At 38.4% G+C, this 25,583-nt stretch overlaps 2 protein-coding genes across 3 annotated transcripts in view; one reads left to right on the top strand and one right to left on the bottom strand.

Moving 5' to 3' along the window:
• Positions 1–52: 52 nt before the first annotated feature.
• On the bottom strand, positions 53–20,566 carry LOC139954267 (histone deacetylase 11-like). 2 transcript variants are annotated; one of them, XM_071953996.1, is made up of 11 exons: positions 20,502–20,566; positions 19,033–19,298; positions 17,974–18,074; positions 14,466–14,492; positions 10,993–11,109; positions 9,225–9,344; positions 7,461–7,620; positions 6,507–6,576; positions 6,155–6,263; positions 5,017–5,209; positions 53–3,937 (listed from the first exon to the last, which is right to left on the bottom strand). In XM_071953996.1, the coding sequence occupies exons 1-11, from the start codon at positions 20,549–20,551 to the stop codon at positions 3,843–3,845; spliced, it is 1,308 nt and encodes a 435-aa protein (XP_071810097.1). In that variant the 5' UTR covers positions 20,552–20,566; the 3' UTR covers positions 53–3,842. The 2 variants fall into 2 exon arrangements, with proteins under 2 accessions (XP_071810097.1, XP_071810098.1); XM_071953997.1 differs by lacking the exon at positions 14,466–14,492.
• A 135-nt stretch (positions 20,567–20,701) lies between these two features.
• The window catches only part of LOC139954273 (protein phosphatase 1H-like), a 32,684-nt gene continuing 27,802 nt past the window's right edge, over positions 20,702–25,583 (top strand). Inside the window, exons 1-4 of the mRNA XM_071954003.1 lie at positions 20,702–21,024; positions 21,450–21,951; positions 23,227–23,347; positions 24,076–24,342. Of these exons, the coding sequence (XP_071810104.1) occupies positions 21,707–21,951; positions 23,227–23,347; positions 24,076–24,342 (633 nt within the window). The 5' untranslated portion in view covers positions 20,702–21,024; positions 21,450–21,706. The remainder of the gene's footprint in view (positions 21,025–21,449; positions 21,952–23,226; positions 23,348–24,075; positions 24,343–25,583) is intronic.

Genomic DNA, 25,583 nt, shown 5'->3' on the forward strand with positions numbered 1-25,583 from the left:
CGTCATGATTGTTATCATTTTCGTTATCGCTGCAGTGTGACTGGCTCTTTAGTCCCCAAATGATGGCATTACAGGCCTTGAGATATGCAGGCATGTGAGACTTCCTCTTTTCAACTGATTTCCTCTTTTTGGGTTTTAATATTCCTCTTTTTTACTTTACTTTCCGTGTACAAAAGTATAGGAATATAATCTTTTTCTTGCCCAGTTTTCTCTTTTCCTCTTTTTTCATGGATAGTTACTTACATGCCTGGATACGACACAGTTTGCAAGAAATCTTATAGTTTGAGATATTTCCTTTGGTCTCACAATATTTGGACCATGGAAAAACAAGAAAAGTATTGTTTACAAACACATGCCAGCAAGAAGCCAGTCTGTTTCTCGACATTTGACCTAGGTGGTCTAAAAATAGAAGGCTTCTGTATCCCATGACCCCAAGACAAATCCACACACCAGTTCATATTTTCACTATGTACAACTGTATTGTTCAGTGCTCAGCTTCCTCCCCAGTGGAGGATGTGGACTAGTCCAGCTCAGTGACTGTTGAGATTGACAGCTAGCAGGCCCCTCCTATATATTCAATTTGTGTTCCTTTGTCAAACTTTACATTCATGCATCCACCTGTAACCCACTGGACCAATTCTTGTTGTTCAGAACTTGATGTGACATTTGTAATGGGACATTAGGACATCCTTCTCCTTGAGTCACATTTCTTAAGTGTTTAATTCCACATCCCTGGTCAGAGAATTCTAGACAGGGTTGAGTTAGCATTTGGGTTGAGTTAGCATTTGGGGTGCGGCCAGGCAACATCTTGTGTGTGGAGGGCTGAGGCTTGGCATACTGGGTTGATGAAAGTGAAGTACAGTATACATGATGTATGTATTTGTATTTGGTGCGCTGCATGCTAGCTTCGGTTTCATGTAAGTTTCTATGATTATCTAAAGGGTATTTCTAATGTTTTAGCATACCCATTTTATTTCACTAGAAGTTCTGTACCAGCCACAAATTCTCTACAGTTAGTTTGCCCCACAATATCCTGTGTTATTACATTTACTTGCATTTTAGGAACATTTTCAATACATGTTTTCAATACTCATTTTCTCAGTGTTGTTTCAATATAACTTATAAGAGGGCCCAAGTCTTAAAGGCAGTGGACACAATTGGTAATTACTCAACATAATTATCATCATAAAACCTTTCTTGATTACCAGTAATGGGGAGAGGTTGATAGTATAAAACATTGTGAGAAACAGCTGCCTCTGAAGTGACGTAGTTTTCGAGAAATCAGTTACTTTCCACGAATTTGATTTCGAGACCTCGACTTGAGGTCTCGAAATCAAGCATCAGAAAGCACACAAATTCGTGTGACGGAGGGTGTTTTTTCTTTCACTATTATCTCACAACTTCGACGACCGATTGAGCTCAAATTTTCACAGGTTTGTTATTGTATGCATATATGTTGAGATACGGCACTCAAATCCACACTCTGCTAATCAGAAACCCAGTGCTCTTAAAAACTAGTCTTTGAAACACCACTGGCATTCATGCATGTAAGGTGAAGGCTTTCATAGTCTTTTCATCTACGTACACGTATTTGGTAAAAATGTCATGCCTGTTTTGAAAGCACTCCTGAAGTTCTGTATAAGTACATGTAGTTTGGGGCCAAAACAACTTTTGTCATTGAGCATCTCAAAATCTTCCCAATAACATGTATATCATATTTTTTAATATAACTTGGAAATTTGGTTTCCCATTTAGCATAATATTAACCAAGAAACACTCCCCACAAAACATTGATTACTTGTATTGAGGTTAAAGTATAGCACCACAAGTTTTACAATAAACTGGTTCTGGTAGATAGACAATAGTACATTGTTTGGTTTGGACATCTGAAACAATAGACCTTATGCATCAATGTCATCAAGTCGCCATCTTAGACGTATGGATGAAGAATCAATGGGATGCACAGATTTATATGCATGGCAAACGAGACTGACAAGTGAACATCATCTTTAAAGGTAAACCGATCACAAAACAATGCACAGGTTTGTACGTGTGTTGAAAAAGATTGGCAAATAAAACCTCCTTTTGACCCATGGCGCCCTACTCAAATGATGTCATGTGCATAAGGTCTTTGGAGTCTTTGGATTTTAACTGTTTGGAAGAACTTTATTTTATGCAAATGAAGCTGTCTTTCCCTATGATGAAAAGTAAAAATCGTATTACTTGAAAGTACTTGATAATAAAGTGGTCTGACATTATGATGAAATTGTATGCAAAGAACATGTTTGTGCAAGTGATAAGAAAGACTTAGATTACAAATACACATAAACAAACACTACTAAAAAATACATATAAAAATCAATCATACAATGTTATAATATACTGTACTTAAACACAGTAATTACATTGATAAACCACAGTTAGGTCATAGGAGGAAGGAACTCCTTCCTCCATGGTTAGGTTAAATTATTTTGCACATTAAGTATTTACATTTTGTATTGACATAAATATTAAGTTGTGCGATAAAAGTTTTACATCGTGGCAAGAAACATGTGTATCCTTTGTCATTGTAGGCTTGAATAACCAAATGTCAGTTTCTTTCTTTACTGGACAAACGTCAATCTAATATTTCAAAAGAACCTTGTTTAACTGGCCTGCTTATTTGGCTTCTTTCAGGGGTAGAAGGCTTTTCAATATTGCACCAAAGAGTCCTGAGCCCAATTAAATAGGGCTGCTTCGGCAGAAAATAGTGCTTAAAGACCTGCTTGAACGAAAATGTCAAGTCGCGAACTTTGCTGAATTTCACTTAAATGTTTTTTAATGAATAAGGAAATCGAGTCATATGATTATAAATAGATTTCAATTGTGTAAAAGAAACCAATAATTTCGAATGCCCTTATCCAGCGCTTTTCTGAAAGATTTGCGAAAAGCCCCGTTACATAACCACTCTCAAAACGTCATAGTTGGGAGCTCCAATTTGTAAAGTCGCTTTGTTGCAGCGTGGAGGTATAACAAAGCAAACTCCCCGACATGACGTCAGCGGCATTGTCCTTTGACTCGCGCCATCAACGGCAGAATTGTTTTTTGTTTTTCAAAACCTTTAGGTTGGGGCCTGATTTTTTAATCAATAATTACGAACAATTCAGAAGTGTACACATATCAAAATTACATTAAAATGGTGAAGTGCATTATAAACAAGTTAAAAGCACACACCTTCAGGTGACAAGGGTGTGTTTTCTTTCATTATTATCTCGCAGCTGCGACGACCAATTGATCTGTTATCTCATGCATATGTTGAAAAAAACAAGTGAGAAAACTGGTCAATTTCAAAAATATTCTTTTCAATTGGTATTTTTGGTTTGTAGCTTTCTCACTTTTACTGAACATCAGGAAAACTATGACGGGACGGAAAGTGACTACAGGAAGCTACATGTATTGCCAATCAGCTTATTAGCTGCATATGACTTGATGGGATTAAAATACAATGCAGTGGATTAACCCTCCCACTGTCTGACCATTTATAATAATACCAAAAGATACAAGACTTTAAGCAGGTCCAGAAAATTGTCAAAACTCTTGAGTCTTGAATCTGCCAAACAAGGGCAAAATATGGGGTGACCATTGCCAGCCAGCCAATCCTGTTGCAACACGCCTGATGTGGTGAATACATCAACACAGTAAATGGATATTTCTGTACACAGTTCCTCCACCATACTGAATCCATGTACTTGAGTTGCTGTTTAAGGTTTGTTTTACCTTACTGAAAACTTTACTTAGTTTAGAGTTGGAGGGCTCTAAATAACCCACAAATATCATAGATTTATAGTTAAAATAGTTTTGTTTTACTTCTTGAATTTCTTGGTGAAGAATGAGCCCCAACTTCTGGATGGGTTGGTGCTTGACGTTGCTTCTGTCGAGACATCTGGAGATGATGCAGCTATCATATGAAAATAAAGCCATGAATAATATTTGGTAAACAATTATTCATAAATACCTCAGGCAGTTTCGCTATATTGGTGGAGAGCACGTCACGTGGGTGTGTAATAAACCTTTGTTTATGACCAGTAAAAAATGTTGAAACATGGGCGTGACATGCGAGCGTGCACCTGTTCTTATAAGACAGTTTCTTCATTCCTATTGGTCGAGAGCAACGGCTGAAACAGTTGTGCCACATCACGCGATATGCGCGACGCGCACAGCATTCCCTTATAAGGAGTTGCTTACCCGTGGGTGGCGGAGGGCTTTACCATTTTACAGCTAGAGGGGTGTTGTGTTGAAAGAAATCATTGAACAATTATAATTTGTGCACTTATTTAAATTTTTGACCAAAAAGTGTTGATTTTTTTGACCGAAAAGGTGTTTATGAATGGGAATCAAAGTGTTTGAATCGGTTTTCAACTAGTCGGTAAAATTATTAAGAACCAGGCCTCGTTGGGATTAAACCCCTAGTTGAAAACCTCTTCACCACACATTGATTCCCTTATTTAAACCTTCCTACTGTATTGTCTGTCAATTAAATATCAACTTCACCTGGTATTGCAACCTGTAGCAACCAGTGTACTATACCCATAGCAACAGCAACTTCCTAGTACATCCGTCTTGTATGTTTGGGCCATTATAAAACAAATATTGACTGCTTTCTCTGATGATTTGGTTAAAACTACAACCCAACCCCCTTGTTGTATTGGCTCGATTTGCTAACTTGAGCATAGGGAGAACCCAGTAAAATGCTATTAATTTTTTTTTTTACCCATACACCGATGTGTGTTAGCACTGTATACTCGGTACTTTCCCGAGTTCTGTGAACAAAATATCACAGGCATGTTACTCGGGTGGGATTCGAACCCATGACCCTTACAGTTCTAGGGCAGTAAAATGTTCCCAACTGGTAGCAGGTTTCCCCATTACATTTGTCTTTCTTTATTTCCCTTAAGCGCCTTGCATCCTTGGGTAATTTGACGCTAAATAAATTCAGTTATTATTATTTTTCGAAAGTGACAAGGATTTGCAGCTCACCAACTTGTTCCTGAAGGTACTCCTCTGCCTGTGTGCATTCAATCAGCTTCAAATGTCTTAGGTTAAGTATAGAGTCAGCTATAATCCGTGCATTATTCCTCTGGTATCCACCTGATGTAACCATTAAGATTGGTATGGGTTTGCTTCGCTTCCGGGCAATCTCAAACACCAGCTGATCTCTCTGTTCAATGCCCTGTAACAATGATGCATGAAGCGGTGGAGCAGTTCAGTTGGCCCCTTTCACACCAGAGCAATTTAGCAAGGGTCCCTTGCTAAATTGTAGCATGGTTGTAAGATTTTACAAAATGCACCTCGTGTGAAAGGATTATCATTTTTGGAGTGTCCAGGGTCCCTTGTCAAATCTTGTCCAACATTGCTACATTTTGTCGGAGGTCCAGACCTACGACAAAATCTTACACTAGCGGAAGTTTTAACCAAGGATGTGGGCTACATCATCTTGTGAAAGGAACCCTTGTTTATTGAACGATGTCCTAGGTGAAAATGCCCATACAGCGCATGCTATTGTGGGTGCTACCTTGTCCAACTAATAAGGTGATCAGGATTACCAATTCGACATATCACTCTCATGTCGCACAAGGGTTGTTAGTTTTTTAACTTTGCAGTGTGAAAGCTCACAAATCAGTCACACACGGTGATAACAAATTAACAATCCACAAACATAATTTTGTAGCAAGGGACCCTGGCTACATTTTCGCCGTGTGAAAAGGGCTTTATGTCTCAAAGTTGGGCACATCAAGCTGATATTCCTCCTCCTCCTGCAATTTGTTTTACATCATCTTGTGAAGTTTTACACATGTGTAGGTTTATGAATCTTTTCATGCCTAGGTACAGTACAGTGGGGTCTTACCCATCTATCAACCCAACCAATAAGAACCCCAAAAAGGTCCAAAATGCAATAGAAGTAATTGGTTGAAGAAACCAGGACAGTTCTTTTCAGAACTGAGAAATCTCCGAACATCTGATAATAAACTCCGCGTTAGTAGAATAACAAAAGACAGTTCTCTAAGAACAAATTCTACCTGGCAAGTAGATACACACATGATGTTACCGCAAACCAAATATATAACTGTTTCTTGATTCTCAAATATAAAAGGAAAGGATTAAACAAAACGCTTACCTCTGGTGTAATGGATAATGCCCCCAATGGATCACCTTCTAATATGTCAGTACCAGCGTTGTATACAATTAAATCAGGCAGGAATTCCTCTAAAGCTTGCTTCAAATGTCTGCATCAACAATAAATAACAACAATAAATAATAAGACATTTGTAAAGCGCCTAATGCGAAAAGCCTCTAAGCGCATAAAGAGAACAATAAAATATACAAAGAGAGAAAGATACAAAATACAAACATGTCAGGGAAACAAATCACCAAGGCAGCCTAATTAGCACCATTTCAAACACATGTACACCTTTTGCATGAAAACTTTTCAATAATAAAGAAAGTCAACATTTTAAAAAAATACATACTTTTCAACAGCTCTCAGGAATGGACCATTTTCTGTGTACAAATCTAGCTCAACTTTCTTTCTTATTCCTCCTGAAAATTAAAGAATACAGAGTCATCATAATTCAAAGTGTTCAAGTGATATATAAAGGATCAGTGCTACAAGAATAGGATGGTCCGAATGTGTGGCTACAGCTATGGTTATACATGTAACTAGGGCCCAATTTCATAGAGCTGCTAAGCAAAAAAATTTGCTTAGCATGAAATTTCTTCCTTGATAAAACCAGGATTACCAACCAAATTTCCATTTGTTGCATATTGCGTGTTACTGGTATTCAGCTGTTGTTTGCTTATCCTGAAAATCACGTGGAAATTTGGTTGGTAATCCTGTTTTTATCAAGGAAGAAATTTCGTGCTAAGCAAATTTTTGTGCTTAGCAGCTCTATGAAATTGGGCCTAGATGTCCATGCCATGATGCGATGAAGAAGAGAATCTACAAATCGCCCTCATATTAACACTTTTGATCGTAACTTCCAAACTGGTCATTTCTCGAACTATAAACCAGTGTACGGGAAAATTCAGCTCAAGAGATGCATTCCTGATATTTGCTACATTAAATTGTTTGATTGTACAAAAAATCTTATTCTTTCATGACAAAACATGTCTCGGCCGGTGTAAGGTCACAGACGGATGGGAGATTTAACCAAGTCGTAGCGTCCGCACTGGACTTTCTGGCTCGGTTAAACTGACTCGGTCAATCTTCCTTTTGGCATCTTTGGCTCGGTTAAACTACCCACGCGGCGTGGGTAAGCTACCTGTCATTATTATTATTTAGTTATTTAATTTTGTGCCATTTTTGTGACTCATCGTTAGTGAGAAAATTATTACTTGGTCTTTAATTTCCTCAAACGCTAATGAACTTCAAACGGAAATCAATCACGATGTTACCCAACCAATTCCTTACAATCTAAACTTACGTTTTGCAAATCCATCATGAGGGTAGATGTTTCTATTAAACATATCGAGGATGTAGACTGTTTCCTGCATGTTCATGAAGTCTCTTTCATGGCCATTGCCTTGATGGGCATCTAGATCAACTATCATCACCTTTGTAGCAAGACCAAGCTCCAAAAGGAACTGAAAACAAATATTTCAATTCATTTTATTTATTCTGGTTGTGAAGCCAAGGACTCTCACAATAATAATAATAATAATTATAATAATTTGGGGGGCTAATCATCCTTACTCGCAGTTAGTAAGAGCTGAATTGGCGAAGGACGCGGCTACAATGTGTTCGAGAAGCAGGCATGCAAGGGCGCATTTAGCTGCCAGCCACATCAACCCATTATGACCACGGAGCACAGCCAAGATCGAAAGTGTTTGATTTTTCCCAAGGGAGGAAAACCAGATAGTCTGGAAAATCCTTGTGGCACAGAAGAGAACCATTGCACAACTCACATATGGCCCTGGCAGGGAATCGAACCTGGGTCACCTTGGTGAGAGGCGAGCGCTTTACGCACAAGCCAACCATGCCACCTCAGTGAACTTAATCACTGTACTAGCAAAGAACCCAACGGAGAGAAGACACAAAAAGGAAGAAGTTTCAGTTTAAGATGTCAGAGGAAAACCCAAGAAAATTAATCCAGGAAAACCCAACTCCATTAGGGACTGAAAACTGCCGACTGAACACCAACCCAAAAAGTGTCCCAGGCTGGAACCAAGGTGCCAGAGGTGGAAAGTGAGAAAAGATAATAGAAACATTGGGGTTAGACCATCCTTTCATTCAGTAAGCTTAAAGGAACACGTTGCCTTGAATCGGACAATTGATCGATAAAAAGCGTTTGTAACCGTTTGTTATAAAATCCATAAATGATTGGAAAGATAGTGTAAAGGTAGAATACAATGATCGACACAAATATGCCTCGAAATTGCGTGGTTTTCCTTTTACATTGTCGACTAAAACAGTCGGCCATTTATGGAAAACTCCCATGAATGGCCGACCGTTTTTCCTCGGGACATAAAAAGGAAAGTCGTGCATTCCGAGGCATGTTTGTGTGGATCATTATATTCTACTTATAAATTATCTATAACCATTTGCATTTTATAACAAACGGTTACAAATCCTTTCCGAAGACCAACTCGACCGATCCAAGGCAACGTGTTCCTTTAAAAACACGCATACAAATACTTTTAAAAACTTACTAAAAAGAAAGGAAAACAAATTCCTAAAAGAAGACCCAACTCATTCCCCTTCACCCTTCCCTTCACATTATTGTTCTCTTTCTTTTGCCATTACTTCAAACTATTTTGTTTATCCAAGTGTTATTCCTCACATCAAGTAGTTTTAATTTAGTACCTATGCTCATAACTTTTTCATGGAAATTGAACAATTTGTGTATTTTCAACCATCCAGGTGCAGTATAGTTTTGGGTTGAACAAAGAAAAGAAGTTGACTGGAGCGAGACATGAACCTGCGACCGCCAGATTAATGTGCTGGTGTTCTACCAACTGAGCTATAGCCCTACATATGTTTGCCGTCTCCCGCTTTAGTCCCTATCTGTTTGGAAGGTTCCAGTCGGAGGCCACTCAACCTGCATGTAAAACCAGTGATAACAATTACCGGTAAGTTTGAGATTGACCAGAAAAGCAGTAAGAGAGGGATCACCTTATAAAGTGACTGGCTGAGGGGATATTTTTTGATGAAATAAAGAAGTGAGTTGAATTGAAGATTGTGTACTGACCTTGATGGCTAATGTAATGTCTGCATAAGCACAGAAACCGCCTCCCCTCTCACTGGAACAATGATGAAAACCTCCACCTATGTTGATTGCCCAGCCACGCTCAACAGCCAACTTGCCGGCCTGTAGAATGGTAAAAAAACATAATTTTTTTTTAAAGGGTTTTGATACCTTTTGTAGATCAAGTTTGGCCATGACATGAATCCCTACTCACTGCATGAGACAACATTTTTGTGTTACATTGTTTTACTCATTTCTCACAAACTACAGCACTCCAGCAAGTAATATTTGAAGGGAAGCTTTCTACTATCAATATCTTCAAACCGTATATGTTTAATGTAAATCTGTGGACATAATTGTGTTTTGTGTTGTACAAAAAGTAGCCAAACACTTTAAAGGGTGTGCCAACATTGATAAGATTAGAAGCATAAATATTATTGAATATGAACATTACTTTGGCCTTGCCTACATGATATGGTCATAGTGGAAAACAACCCTTGAAATATTTTGCTTGAAATGCTATATTATATTATGCACAATCCAAAACTTAGTGTCTAAAAAACGAGTTTGCAATTCTTTGTATATTGTTTTTTTTGTAAGTTTTTTTTAACTTATCCTTTTTTTTTCTGAGTTGCCTGGCTTGGCTGGATGGTGGTTGTATGGTATCCTTCCTGGGGAGGTTGTGTTTGGTCTTGTGGTTGTCCTAGTGGTTGTCTAGAACAAAAAGGTCAGCCACTTTGAAAGTTACTTTTTGTCACTATTGGCTTTCCCTGCCAGGGTTCTTGTCTTTTGTTTTGCTTCTTGCTTTTTGTGTACCACCCCCACTGGAGATTTTTTCCTCTGCCCACGGCCAGGCCGGATTTCTCAGTACTTTGCTTAGTGTTTTTACATGTTTGTGTTCTTCTTAAAACTTTTGTATTGCTTGTTCGTGTAAATCTTTTGAGTTGCAATTTTTCAATGAAATTGTTCATGTTTGCTGGCAAATAAAATGAAATGAAACTATAAAGTGTGGGTACTGGGTTATTTGTCATCATTACCAATGTTGGGTGGGTGCTTTAAAGGTAATGAATGGTAGATAAATATACATTTTATAACAAAAATTAATTTCAGTCTAAAAGCTCACTGATTATCAAGTTCATACTAGTAACATTCCTCCAAAGAAATAATTTCCTCTGAAAGCTACTAAGACAGAGTACAGATTGGATGATTTATTTATTTATTTTGTGAAAAAAAAGAGGCTACAAATAGGCAGGGACAGTGTGAAAGTGCGCCAGGGTAATAATGGGGACACTAAACTTCTGGGGCCTCTCTGGGGTTAGACAGCGACAGTGTGAAAGTGCGCCAGGGTAATAATGGGGAATCAAAACTTCTGGGACCTCCCTGGGGCTGTACTCCACGGGATACTTTTGTTACCCCTGACCCGCATGATTTGTCCTTGTTTTTTATCCCTTATGGTTGACGTTCCCATTTGGTTCTGTTTTCCTCCTGCATGCTCCGCCCTCAGCCGCCCTCTTATTGTGTTTATGTTTTGCTTTCGTTTTCTTTTTCAAATAATTTATTTAAGTTAATGTAATTTAACCTTATTTATTCTTTTATTTTATTCTGTATTTATTTTCCTTATTTCTTGCTTTTTCATAAATGTTTTTTTCCCGTTAATGTTCTGTCTTGTGCTATTGTAACTTGATTGTTGTACCTTGTATTGGTCGAATAAATAATAATAATAATAATAATAATAATATGAGATACAGTGTGAACAGGGGTTTGTACTTACCAGGATTGTACCTCCTGCTTGTATTCTAAGTGGCTTCAATACTTTCTTCTGAACTACAACATTTGGAAGAAGAGCCACTGGAGGTATTTCTGTAATACTGGCGACTGTTACACTCCACTGGATGACAATAAAATAAATTTAAAAAAAAAAACAGGAAATAAGTTACTGAGTGTGGCTTTCCTAAGGTAAGGTATACATTTGGCCACAAAATTGTTAGCCAACAACGGCTTTCAATATGCATAAAACAACAAACCTGTGAAAGTATATGAGCTCAATTGGTCATCAAAGTTGCGAGAGCATGATGGAAGAAAAAACACAGTTTTTGCACAAGTTGTGTGCTTTCAGATGCTTGATTTCGAGCCAAAATCAAACTCTGAGGTCTCAAAATCAAGTTAAAATGTTCTAGTGTAAAATTAATCCTTTCTCTAGAACTACATTACTTCAGAGGGAGCCGTTTCTCACAATGTTTTACACTATCAACAGCTCTCTATTACTTGTTACCAAGTAAGGTTTTATGCTAATAATTATTTTGAGTAATAACCAATAGTGTCCAGTGGCATTAAAAGGTTTTCTTAAAGTTAAGGCACCTTTAAATGTTATTATTTGGGTCTGGGAAAATACGGGTTCAAAATGTGAAAGTGTAACCCAAAATAACCAGTGACAAGAATTTTAAAACATGCAACATAAAGTTTGTGCCAAATTAAAAATATAAAATAGAGGGTCCTAACAAGCTTTATATATCAAGAAGTTTTGAAACAAAATAAAGCATCTTAAGAAACGGAACCAAGGCCTAATTTCATCGCTCTGTTTACTGTAAGCAAAGAATCAGCAGGGAATTCCGCGCTTATGTCAAGCGTATGTCACAGGTTAGCAAGGTATTTTCGCTTGTGCGTGGTCAGACTCGACATTACTCTTCACTTACACAGCGAGTCCAGAACACTTAAGTGTAAGCTCAGAATTTGGCGCTAACAAAAGCCATGACATTGGGCTCTGGATAAGCTTGGGCGATATCGGTTTATTTTATTCACGATATATCGCCGACAATATATTGCGATATTCGATATAATCGCGATTAATTAAATTTGACATTATCAGTCTTCAAACTCCCAGTGAAAGTTGTAGCAAAGACAGTCATAGCATAAGAGAGGTGTTCTATAATGACCTATTTTTCTGGTTTTACTCCAAAGCTATGGGGTGCAAGATGTCTCAGCTAGGAAATACATCGCGATATTGCGATACTTAGTCGATATCGCGATATATCGCCATACATCGATATTTCGATTAAAACCAAATCAATCCGATATCGAAATCGTTTCCAAATTAGTATTGCAATAATCGATAATATCGTGGTATCGCCCAAGCTTAGCTCTGGAATCAAATTAAATCCTAGAAAAATAAAGCTTTGATTCATACAATTTATCTAGTCTGCCATTTGATTTGATACATCAGAATGACAACGCATGCAGAAAGTTTAAGAAGAGATCGAAAAATAAAAATTTCTCTCAGTACACTTTCTATAATTGACAATACATCAAACAAAATGTGGGTGAATTCTCTTTGTTCTTTTCCCTTTTCCCCAAGAATCATTTGCATTCATAAAAAGGAAACAAAGATGACAATGTTAACAATGTACAAAACAAGACAAACAAGAACATTAATACACCATATTGAGTAAATTAAACAAGTTTAAAACGAAACAACAAAACAATGACAACAAAGAAATTATGGATAGCTTTATATCCAGTTTTCTGAATTAACACAAACAACACAAAATCTCTTGTTCATTCATTCATTTTAAGTTGCTTATTTGTTTCAAATATTAAATTCATGATTGAAAAACAAAAAATAGTTTATAAATTAAGTTAATAAAGCTATATGATTGCCCAGTTTAACTAAAATCTTAAATATCAGCAAGATCAAGTATTAAAGTCAGGGAAAGGAATATTTTTTTAAAGTTGCTATTAGACTTTACAATTTTGTAATAGAAAAAAGACATGGTGCAACAACCTGTTAATTGTTTAAGTCATGATAAATACAAAATGATCACTTATCAAGTGATATGATGGAGTGATCACTTCCTCACAGCATTTCAAAAATAATAGTTCCCAACCTGTTTGTCCAAATGCAAGCGTGCAACTTTTAAGCTGATTTATTTTTTAATAAAGCATCATAGAATACTGAGAAAAACTGTACAAAGGCATTTTTTAAATTGTTTTTATTTACATTTTCTGTTTGAAAATGGCTTTGTTTTCCACTTTATTCTGTGAAAGGAACAATCTTCCCCATATCAATTTGACAGCATGTCAAGTTGTAGTTGGGGAATTTTTAAGTGGCCAACCTCACATAGAACAATAACACTACCACGTGACACATTTTAAAACTAAAAGATTGAACACTGGAAACCAATATGGACAATTTGTGGATGCTTCACAGCGTCATGTCCAAAAGAATGATTCCCAACCACAGTTTGTCCAATGGACTATAAGGTTTGTGTCTACACGGACTCGTACAAAGGACGAAAGAAACCCCCTATGTGCCATCATAAGATTGACTTCCATTACATCAAAAACAGTGCTCCTGCTAAACAAACACAGAATAAGAAACCTAACACGAACATTGTGTATACTGTCAAAGGTTTCACTAACACAGTTCAAACGTTGTGTAGGAGAAGTTGCATGCAGAAGTTGGAAATACTTTTTACTGAGCTCTGTTTTTTACTGTGACTGTCTCAGTAACAGCCACAGCAACCTCGTTCCCAGGGGTAACCAATCTCGCCACACTTTTTTCCCCAGCATGCCTTGCTCATAACCCCCTGGAATTGGTTCATTCATACATGTATGTTCTAGAGTCTAGCACAATACAATTAGGCCTGTGGCTGACCCACTGTCGCGCCCACTCATAGTACGGTAACCTGCAAAAGAGGCATCAAGTCAAAGAGAGACTGGTCCCTTCTCATTCTTCTTTGATATTGTGATATGTCTAACTGTGTACATGTATGCATTTTAGGGTGACTGTGTAAAAACATGATTCATTTGAAATGAAATCACATTATAATTCTTGCATTTTGACACGCGCATACTAGTAGTTCTAGGGGCGCCATACAAGTGCTCAAAAGAGGTTTAATAAGCGTGCATGTGATGTAGTCACTTTTGGGAGCCAATCAGCATTATTGTGATCCCTACCCGGGTTTAGTGACGGGCGGTAGGTTGATAAGGCGCGCTGCCAATGGTAGTGGATCTGCAGCCACAGGTCTTTCCTGCCCCAGTTTGACTTTGAATACATATGCTCTTTTGATTTTAGGAGTCACTACTTTTACAAAGAGCACATTCTGTACTTCAATCATAATGGGAAAAGGAAGGGAAAGAGAAAACAAACAGGTCTTGCACCAAGTCTATGTTAATGAGCCATACACTGACAATGAAAAGGAGGACAGACTCTGCACCAGACACTATAAAGGGGAGATGGACAAATACCTCAGGGATAGCTACAGCAATGTTTTCCTGTTGAAGCAAAATAAATAATAAAAAACAGAAACAGAGTGTCAGCCATTTGAAGTGAATGAAACAACCTGAAGGTAAAACATTGTGAATGAGTGCAACCAATAATCACACAACCCTTCTCTGATGTACATGTATGATGTATTGTTCTTGGGGTGGTCTTTCAAAATCAATCACAGAAACAGTAAATTGAACTTAAGCTTTGTTGTATAACAAAATTCAGTCGAGCTGATTTTTATAAGAGTCCATTTGGTTTTGTTGAGTAATTTTTGTTACGAAAATGTTAAATGAGAATACCTTTGTTGCACATGTGAAGAGGGATAAAGTTTGTTCACAAACTATGTCTAACAGACAGGTATAGTTTAAAACAAAATAGGGCAAGTACTTTGGTTTAAGATTCCATTTTTTAGTAAAGTATTTTCTGAATTTGAAAGATAGTTTATAACCAACTAACATCAAAAACAAACATACTGGACAAATTTCAATGCATTTAAATAAACATTATAAATAGGTCTGAGAGTCTGAGACTTGGTTCTGAGAGTCTGAGACTCAGTTCTGAGACCAGTTAGAACTCAGTTCTGAGAGTCAGAAACTTAGTTCTAGGAATCTGATACTCGGTTCTAAGAGTCTGAGACTCAGTTCTGAGTCTGAAATTCAGTTCTGAGAGTCTGAGACTTGGTTCCGAGTCTATTACTTAGTTCTGAGAGCCTTAGACTTGGTTATGATAATCAGAGACTTAGTTCTGAGGTTCTGTGACTCAGTTCTGAGGTTCTGTGACTCAGTTCTGAGAGACTGTGACTCAGTTCTGAGAGACTGTGACTCAGTTCTGAGAGACTGTGACTCAGTTCTGAGAGACTGTGACTCAGTTCTGAGAGACTGTGACTCAGTTCTGAGAGACTGTGACTCAGTTCTGAGAGACTGTGACTCAGTTCTGAGAGACTGTGACTCAGTTCTGAGAGACTGTGACTCAGTTCTGAGAGACTGTGACTCAGTTCTGAGAGACTGTGACTCAGTTCTGAGAGACTGTGACTCAGTTCTGAGTCTGAAACTTAGTACTTAGTCTTGTTTGAGTGTATATAGAATATAGATTGCATCATGATGGATAAGTTTTGTCAACATTGCAAGCTTGTACCTACCCATAATAATAAAGCCCAAAATACTTCTTCTGGCTTATTAGTACCATCCCACAGTGAAGGGGTTGAGAGGGTCTCATGCTCAATACAAACAAGACACAAACACATAGATTTGGAATCTAGTTTGCATATCCACAGCCCAAGTGGACATTTCAATGATCTGCTTACTTGCTTCAAATTGCAAATAATGTCTAAATATTATTTCCAACTTGATTATTTCATCCCACTAACATTCACCATGAATATAGATTTGTTTACCTGCCCTAGCTGAACACTTCTTATTATTGGAAAAATAACCTATCAGGGTTCTCCCAAGATTTTTTTTAAAAACTGTTGGGCATTCTGGACCCAAAATAGTTTTTGTTAGAGCAAATCACGGTGGATTAAAACAAGGTATTCTGAATGGTTTCAACTTGGTGTTTATCTTGGTTTTAAAACACCTAACGAGTGTGCAATCTTGAGCATTCTATTTCTTTTCTTCGCGTAGTGGCATGCAATTTACAAGTATCGGTCGATACGCAACATGTAGCTTTTGCACAGGGGAAGACCATGCTATTAATATTCTTTTGATGTCAGGTCAAGCCTAAATCTCACCCAGTGGTGTGTTGTATATGTGTAAAAATTTTGTTTGGCAACACTTTTGGCAAGGAAGTCACATTGCTTTTAAAAATGTGTAACTTATTGTGCCAAAGAACTTGACTTTCACCACACAAATTTTGTCTGGTTGCCATCATCTAAAGATTAAATGCTTGTTTGGTCAAAATGCGATATGCAAATCAGAAACACTTGCTAGTGAGGAAGGAAATGATAAGGCCTACATCGGTGACCGTGAAGTAAAAACATGTAACATGCTGAAACACAATCAAAGATAGGGCCTGAATTCATAAAGCTGTTCAGCAGAAAATACTGCTTAGTAAGTTTATTTGTTAAGCAAAACAATGAGGTGAGGCACCAGTTGCAACATTTCAAACTTGATGGAATATTGGCTGGTAACCAATTTCTGTTAAGCAAGATTTTAATTTGCTTAGCAAATTGTTGTGCTTACAGATCCGACTGTATGAGATTGGGCCCAGGTGACAGTTTACAGGGCCCAATTTCATAGAGCTGCTTAAACAGGAAATAATTGCTTAGCATAAAGGATCAGGGATACCAGTTGTACAATGACAAGTGACATTGTATTTTGGCTGGTAACCTTATTCTGGTAAGCATACTTATTTTATGCTTGGCAACTTTTTATGCCAAAGTAGCTCTATGAAATTGGGCTCTGATTCTGAATGAGGTTATAATTGATCGTGAAGGTGTCCACAAGTGCAGAATAACAAAGGATCATAAATAATAAATAAAAAAACAACACTTTTACAAACTAGCAAGCAACTGTCTTAGAGGGGAAAGATGGGTCAGGATTGAAAGAGTTTAGACTGCAAGGGGTGAACCATGGAGCATTGACGGCTAAACATTTCTTGAACAAAACCAAATTTTTCAAGGATGAAATTTAGGATGCAATTGGTCAAGGACATAATAAGCAAACCAATAATGGTTGAACAGTCCACAAAAGGACAAACAAGATTTTTAAATACCATTTTGTATTTTTGTCCTATATTATGTAGTTGTTGTAACTTTACTTGCAAGAAACAGAAAACACCCACAATATTTGAACACCTTAAAAAATGCAAGCTTATACTGAAAGTACGTTCAGTTAGTGTTTGAACAATGTAAGCAACCCTCAAATTTACTGGTAAAATTTAAATTGAAAAAGTCACAGGCCTTTTCATCCCATGTTTTAAGAGAAATTTGAGCTATAGAGCAACTGAATAATTGTCAACTAAAGTTAGTTTTATTACACCCCTGCATGGTCGCATGTTTAAATACTGATAGATAGCTTTTAAAAGACACTCCAGAAAAAGTTCAAACCCCCCCAAAAACTGCTCACAGGGTAGTTGATAAGCGGTACTATTCATTGTGTTTGTCTGCCATGTGCCAGAATTTTTCCCCCTTAAGTGATGAAGTAAATTTACTTTTCTTTTGCCTGCCAGTTTAGACAACAGAGGTCACTATTTCAGATCTGGGCCCAATTCAAGCAGAAAATACTACTTATTGATGAGAAACAAATCGAGTTGGGCACCAGTTGCACGATGTAAACTTTATAGAATTTTGGCTGGTAACCAGTTTCTGTTAAGCAAGTTTTGTGTGTGCTTAGCAATTTTTTATGCTTACAGGCTTTATGAAACTTGGCTCTGAAGTTCAACTGAACAGCATGGAGGTGGTTTATGTAGGAAAAATGTGTTAAATGTGTAAGGGAGAGAACTAAGCTATTTGAGAAATGACATGTATAAACAGAGAAAGTTACATACTCTTAAGCTGTCAAGGTACTTCTTGGTGTGAGCAACCAGCAGATCATCCTCCGTTGCCTCTAGAGGGCGCACTATTGTTTCATCATTAATCATACCAGCCTCTGCAAAAGATAAAGTAGTAGTCTGAATGAGGGTGTCAATCAAGTTGTAGAAATACACACCCTTAAACTGTGTAACAAATCCATTGAGAAAACAGTGGGTTTTTTTTTTCTTCTTTTTAAACCAATATTCGTAAATACCTAAGACAGTTTATCCATTCTGATTGTGTGAGAGTGCATCACGTGGGGGTGTTTGAACGGATGATATAACACCAGTAAAAAGTGTTGAAACATGGGCGTGACACGCGAGCTTGCACCTGTTTTTAGGACAGTTTCTTCATTCCTATTGGTCGAGAGCAACGGCTGGAACAGTTGTGCCACAACCTGCAATACGCGCAACGCGCACAGCAATCTCCTTATAAGGAGTTGTTTACCCGAGGGCTTTACCATTTCATAGCTGATTTCTTTCAACACAACACCCCTCCAGCTATGAAATGGTAAGGCCCTCGGGTAAACAACTCCTTAAAAGGAGATTGCTGCGCGTGTCACGCGTATTGCGTGATGTGGCACAATTGTGGCACAACATGCCATTTATGTACAGGTGTACACAATCTGAGTTTTAGGCTATCAGCGTTCACATCAAAGAGGGCCTTAAGGCCCGGTCACACAGGCCCCGATAATGAGAATGAAAACGATAACGATAAAAAAACAAGCGTGCATTTCTATCGTTTTTGTTTTCGTTCTCGTTATCGGGGCCTGTGTGACCGGGCCTTTTACTCTGTCTTATATAATGTCTTATTACATGTATTAGTGTTTGTTAGTAAAAGATAGCCCGTGCCGGTGTGGCAGGAGATTCTGTTCTTCATATGGCAAACTGTGCACAAACATCTTCTCATACTAAACCGCCCTCTTTTGAATCTCCTCCTTCAGCGCATTTCCCATTATGGGGACAGAACCTCCGAGGACAGATTTACATCAAACACCAGATAGGACCTATATCCACTACCAAGTTTTATCGTACCTTTTAAGTGATTGAAAACTTTCCCCCATTTTCCCGAATCGAATGGATGAAGTTTCTCAAGCCCAAGGAATCCAATATTATAATCAGGCGAGTAAACAATGGGCCATTGTGTCTCTTTTACTGGAACAAAGAGCGTAGTCTTGTGTGGTTGCTTCAAATCATTGGTCTTTGCGTTTGGACAATCCTCCATGTGACTGGAACCAGGTCCTGGTGGTTCTTCTTTGGAGTGGTCACTACTCTTCCCACTTAGGTCATCTTTATCAGCACTACCGCAGAAAACAAAAATAATCATCTCATTATTATAATAACACTAATGGATTTGAAGCTATGCATGGTGGGCATACTTTATAATTAGGTGAGATTAAGTGCAATTGTAAAAATTGAGCTGCTGCTTAAATACATGTAGACTTGACGGCTTGACGCAACTCCTCTCCTAAAGACCTCTAAGGTTGAGGCAGCCAACACCATGACTGGGAGCAAATTCGAGAGTTCTGGGACAGAAGGAATTTCCACGTAGCTGAGTGCAGCTAGTGATCGTGTTCTGTTAGTTGCGTAAATTGTTGCTTACGATTGTGTTGCTTTGATTTGAGTAGCATTTTAGAGTAGTTGTGACAAAGTGGCAGGTGGTAGTTGAGTCCATAAAGAGCTTGGATGGCCCAACGTTGATCACAAAGATCGCATCAGAGTTGACCTTTAGGGTTGGCGAGTGGCTGTTCATTATCAGTTGAGTAGTCCAGCTAACTTGGAAACTCGAATAGAGACACAGCAAAACAGTCGGCGTGCTAGCGGGTGCATTTTGGTTGGTAAAATTGCTAGAATGCTAGTGCATACAGGGTCGATCCTCCGAGGAGTGCACTCGGGAAGACAGATTTGTTAAAGGAATTGTGAAAGGTTTGTGAATTGAAAGATAAGAGGAAGTGAGATGCCCAGGAGGCAATTAACCCTGTGTGTCTGAATCCCCTCATTTATGTTCTCCCAAACCCCTAGAGATATTTCCAACCCTGGCTCCAGAGTGCAACAGACAAACAATAACCGATCGGGTGGTAGATTTCCACCCAAACGAGCATGCAGCCTTAGCCCGAGACTGCTCGTAGTATATTCCCCGGGTTTTAGGTACGATTTGGGTTCGGAATTAAGGCCCACCCAGCGGTCGGACTTCTCCCCGGACTCCCGAACTCGAATTAGTCTTGCGGGAAACCCGCCACAGTACAAAATACATAGAACATGTAGATAAGGACAGATGACAATCCGACAATACACTATAACTGATGCTTTGCTTGCACAACAATGTCAATCAATGATATGAATGAATCGATCAGCTGTGTTGTGACAGGAAAATAATAAGAAATTTGCATCCATATATTAAAAACCATTTGACCTTAGCTTAGAAACTAACAATATCTTATTGATACACAGCAAACGAAGGCACACCCTGGTACAATTTATTACACTTTAAATTAATCAAATACCTCTCTTTTTCATCTTTACTGGTGGAGATGTGGTCATCTTCGGTTTCCATTTTCAGTCATTTCTGTTTACCTTTTTTATTTCAAGAGAGGGCGCTGTTGCCCCACTCTACTCGGATTTTTTAAAACTACAATTAGGCGAAGCCCGACTACAGGCGGTTATCATACCATAACGTGAGTGTTCTCAGTTGGGGTCTAGAAACTACAGATGGGACATCTACTTCAGGAGGAGTGACATTTTGGTCGGGAAAGTGAACTTTACATCGTCAGATGATCGGCCCCACACTGTCATCCCGATCCCAATCCCTTCCTCATCTATGATCACACAGAAATGACATCACTAGAGTTAGCAGAAAGAATAATGACTAAGACCTGATAAACAGTGATGAACACGATGGAATGCAAACGCATGTGATGCAATTTCATTTTCACTCCTCATTATTCCTTTCTGAATTCTGCATGGTGGTCTGTGCCGGCTCTGTCATGTCTGTGGTGTGGCTGGTATTATTATTATTAAATTAAAAAGGTAAGACGGTGTCTGAGAAAGCGAAATACTTTGTGAAATACTTTTGTGTTAGTTTATAGAAAATTCTATTCTATTTTTTAATTTTTTTTTTTTTATAATGTAAATTATTTAGGCCTATCGAAATGATGTCCTGCATGCTGAGACCCAGTAACTGGGGCCCTGTATTCCTTTTTTTAAGAAAGGGTATATTTTACGTGTGCTGACAACACACCGCCCTATGTTACTACATGTATTGTATGTAGTATGTACTACTGACGCTGACAGCTTTACGTCGTATCCGAACGACGAAGCAATGGTAAGTGTCTTGCTTGACGACACACGGCCGGGCTCAAACCCACATTCTGCTGATCAGAAACAGCTGTACAGCAGAGCTTGAAACGTACAGTATTTTTTTTTCTTATAATGTAAACTTCTGCACTTTTCAGGTTGTTATCTTTGGACGACAGAAATGAACTAAATATCAGCTTCCACTCACTCTGTACTACATGTGTGAAAAAGACCTGTTCACTTAGAGTTGAAGACTCTGATGAATTCTGTTCCTTTTATGTACATTGATGCTGTATGCTCATGCCATACAATTCAGCCAGAGAATAGGCCTATCATTTTGCAAAAATTAATCAACTTGGAGTCTTGGTGAGTTTTTCATGGTGCAGTATGAGACTGAGCCCAACAGTTTGCCATCATGCTGAACCGTTTCCGACAAGTTGTTAACAATGTGATGGCCAACATGCCACAGAACCGCGCCCTGAAAGGTGGCATGGATGAGGATGAGATCACCAATGGCCTGCAGGAGAAGTACTCCTACACCAGACCGGAGTTCCTTCAGCTGAGCTCGGAGGAAGTCTCCATCGCCTCAGACTCTGTCATCCGACCAATCATGGTGCCAAGGGATTTATCCAAGCTGCCTTGGCACAGTGGCTATTCAGAGTAAGTGTAGGCCCTGTTGTGTCTGATTCAATCACAAAGCTCATTCCATATCCAAGCTGCCTTGGCACAGTGGTTATTCAGAGTAAGTTTATTGTGTCTGATTCAATCACAAAGCTCATTCCAAGACTCGTTTCTGGTGTGCATGCTCTCCATGAGCCACTTTGCGAGTTAGGTTGTATTGGAATTGGCAGCTACGGCTACGGCTATAACTGTTGTTGAGGGTGTTGCTAAGGCAGTCTTTACTTCACCACATGATGAGGCAACTAATCAGCCATAGCTGTATCCACCAATTCGGACTCGGCTTTAGGTTTGAACAAGGTCATGGGTCAATTTCACAAAGAGTTAGGACTATGAATTCCTAACTTAGGACTAGTCCTAGGAGATATTAAAAACCTAAGGCTAGTCCTAAGTTAGGATGAGTAACTCATCCTAACTCGAGCTACAGTGTAAGACTAGTCTTAACTGTTTGTGAAATCCACCCCTGGTACAATGTCTGGAATTATGAAATACTAACCCTTGGGCTCCATCTGACCATGATGTGAATTCTTTGATTGTTTGATGTTCAGGTATAGTATACATGAGTTAAATTGGGATATGCTATATGGGTTTGTGTGCACATGAGAACCAACTTACTCAGACTGCAGAAAAGCAGAGAGCATAATGTTTTCAGTATTGAGACTCTGTAGGCTTTGATTTCAAAAACTTCAACCTTGTCACGCCGCGCCATTCTATTATATTTGTTTCCCTGAATATCTCTCAATATCTGCTTCAAAGGGGGTCTTTTCTAACAATGTTTTATAATATCAACTGCTCTCAAGTGCTCTCAATCAAGTAAGCTTTTATTTATGGTCATTAATTGTTTGAGTAATTACCAAAGGCAGCCTTCCTTTAAAGTCACCTGGAAATAGATTTTTTATTTTTTCCAAACACAAGAATGTGTTTAGTAACAATAAAACAATTTTTCTAGTAATTGTTTGTCACGATTTATATGTTTAAAAAATATATAAAGTTGCTTGGGGGGCTGACTCTGCTTACCCCTTTTGTGACGTCAATCGAGGCAGACTTTGCCTTGATGCGTAGAGTAAACACACGTGCAAAGTATATGCAAACGTCCAAGTCAGGAGTTTGTACGTTCCGATAAAAAAAAAATTCTTGCATTTTTCCGGCAATGCTGACCAAGTGTATTGCTGCTGGATGCAGCAATACCATTAAAGATGTTCAAGACGGAGAGTACTTTGTGACCCTTGTAACTGACCGTGTTGTTTTTGGCCACAGAGTGATGAATGGCGGGAAGAGTAAGCACAATGAGGATCAAGCTGCTGCTGGACACTTTGTTCTTAAGGGTCATAATCACGAGAAGATGGCTGTAGGGGAAGAGGGGAAACCCTCAATCGGAGTAAGAAGTGTTCTTTAATCTTAATTCCAATATACCCCAGACAGTTTCGCTACTCCTAAATTTACAACACATACAATGCTCTAATGTCTTACTTTAAAGGGATGCTGCAGTGAATTAAAATAAAACAGTTCATTTTGCTGTCATTTATTTCTGATATATGTATTGAACATAAATAAAATGTGTTTTGTTCTTTCCCCGACATATCTCACTTGCGTAATTAGCGAATAAGTCATGCCCCCCCCTTTTGTGGATTGTTACCGCCCCCCCTACTATCGACGTCACGTCGGAAATTCAAACATATCGTCGGCAAAAAGAGTCTGGTCCCTAACTACACACGCCTAGGTACCAGGCCACACAGTGCACACGTCTCTATACAGGGGGCCGGACGGCTCGGGTTCCCGACATGACGTCACGTTTATGCAAATGAAGGCTCCCTTTTTGGCGGGGTGGCTCCCCTAGTCTCTTGAAAACCATTTTGAAAATACTTGCGCATTTAATAAAAAATATAAAAAAATATTTCAGGTTTAAAAAGTCATGTTTAATCGTTTAAATGATTAAAAAAAACACTGCAGCCACCCTTAAAAAAAAAAAAATTCATAATTAAAAAGTCATCTTAACTTAGTGCTCTTGTTTCATAAAAAAAAGTTACCTCAACTTATCGCTCTTGGATTCCCAATCACAGAATTTGCAGACAGTTCTTTGATGTTTTGTTTATGTCCTTTATTAAGGATCCAGATGACATTCCCATGACGTACTTTGCAGTCTTTGACGGCCATGCTGGGACGGGAGCCTCACTGATGTCAGTCAACACACTCCATTATCAAATCTTAGATAAGTTAGATCGGGTCTATGAGCTCCTCGTCAACAGTACCTTAGAACAAAGGCAGTTCTCTCGAAAGGGGGACCTGCGACCCTACAAGTGGCCGTTCATAGAGAAGGAGGTGTCAATTGAAAGTCTAGTCACTGGTGCTTTAGAGGCAACTTTTGTTGATATGGTAAGTAGATATTTACGTTTATATATATCCCTCTATTTGTTACTGTTGGCTTCCTTTAACCTAAAAGGAATTTTTGCAACTGATTTCAAATTTTGTTCAAGTTTAAACTGTTAAGCATCCAAACCCTAGTACCTTTTAGAACACCCCTTACAAATATTCTGCCTTTTCATTGGTTTAGAGCGCGTCACATGATATGTCTTATTAGATGGTGGCCGTGTGATAGTGCATCGTTTGCCGTGTGATAGTTCATCGTTTGCCGTGTGATAGTCCGACGACTATCACAGGGCGTGCAGTACCCAGACGTCTTTTCACCCACCTCAAACCCAATCAGTTGTGCATCTGTGTATCTGAAACGCGCGTACGAATGTTACGTGTACGAAAATGATAAATAGTCTGTTGTGGTGTTAATTGACTGCTCGGTCCCTGGACCGTTCCATTTTCCCTCGGCTGCGCCTCGGAAAATAGAATGCTCCGGGATTCACCTCGGGAGTCGTAGTTTTAACCATAGCACTCGAGGCACTCAAGACTTTTCGGCTAGTTGCTCACTATACTTACTGGACCAGAATCAAAATGAACAACAATACTTAAATTGCATTTACTCTGTTTATAATTGAACAAGCACTTATATACCTTGAAATAGAAGGTTTATCTCATTTGTCCTAATGAGTACTTCATATATTACTCCAGCAATGTACAGAATTGAAAGTTACTTTACCAATGGACTCAAAGTCAACATGTGAACACAATTTCACTTTTCATTAAGATTCAATTAGAAAACACGAGACCGCTGGATTTGTCCAGTTATAAGTATACGGGAACACATGTATTTGCCAGATATTAAAACTACTGGCCCCTGAACTTAACTTAGTCTGAGTTTAAGAATTTTCTCCCCTAAACAAAAATTGTGAAAACCGGCCCTTAAAGTTTCAATCTACTGTATGTTGCCAACAATACTAATAACATTTCTCTAAAAGATGGATCCAGTTACATGACCACAACCAGACTTCATTGTAGTTTACCTTTCTGCTTAGTCTTGACTCTTGCATCATCAATTGAAGTGAAAATGAAAGTCTTGTGCTGTGAACCGTTTATAATTGTGATGGTTATAGCAATGCATCTACGGTATCAGTTAAAGACACTAGACACTATTAGTAATTGTCAAAGACCAATCTTTCCACTTAGTGTATGTCAATGTAAGCATAAAATAACAAACCTGTACAAATTTGAACACAATTGGTTAT

The sequence above is a fragment of the Asterias amurensis genome, chromosome 2, assembly GCF_032118995.1.
Source record: "Asterias amurensis chromosome 2, ASM3211899v1".
Taxonomy (NCBI): domain Eukaryota; kingdom Metazoa; phylum Echinodermata; class Asteroidea; order Forcipulatida; family Asteriidae; genus Asterias; species Asterias amurensis.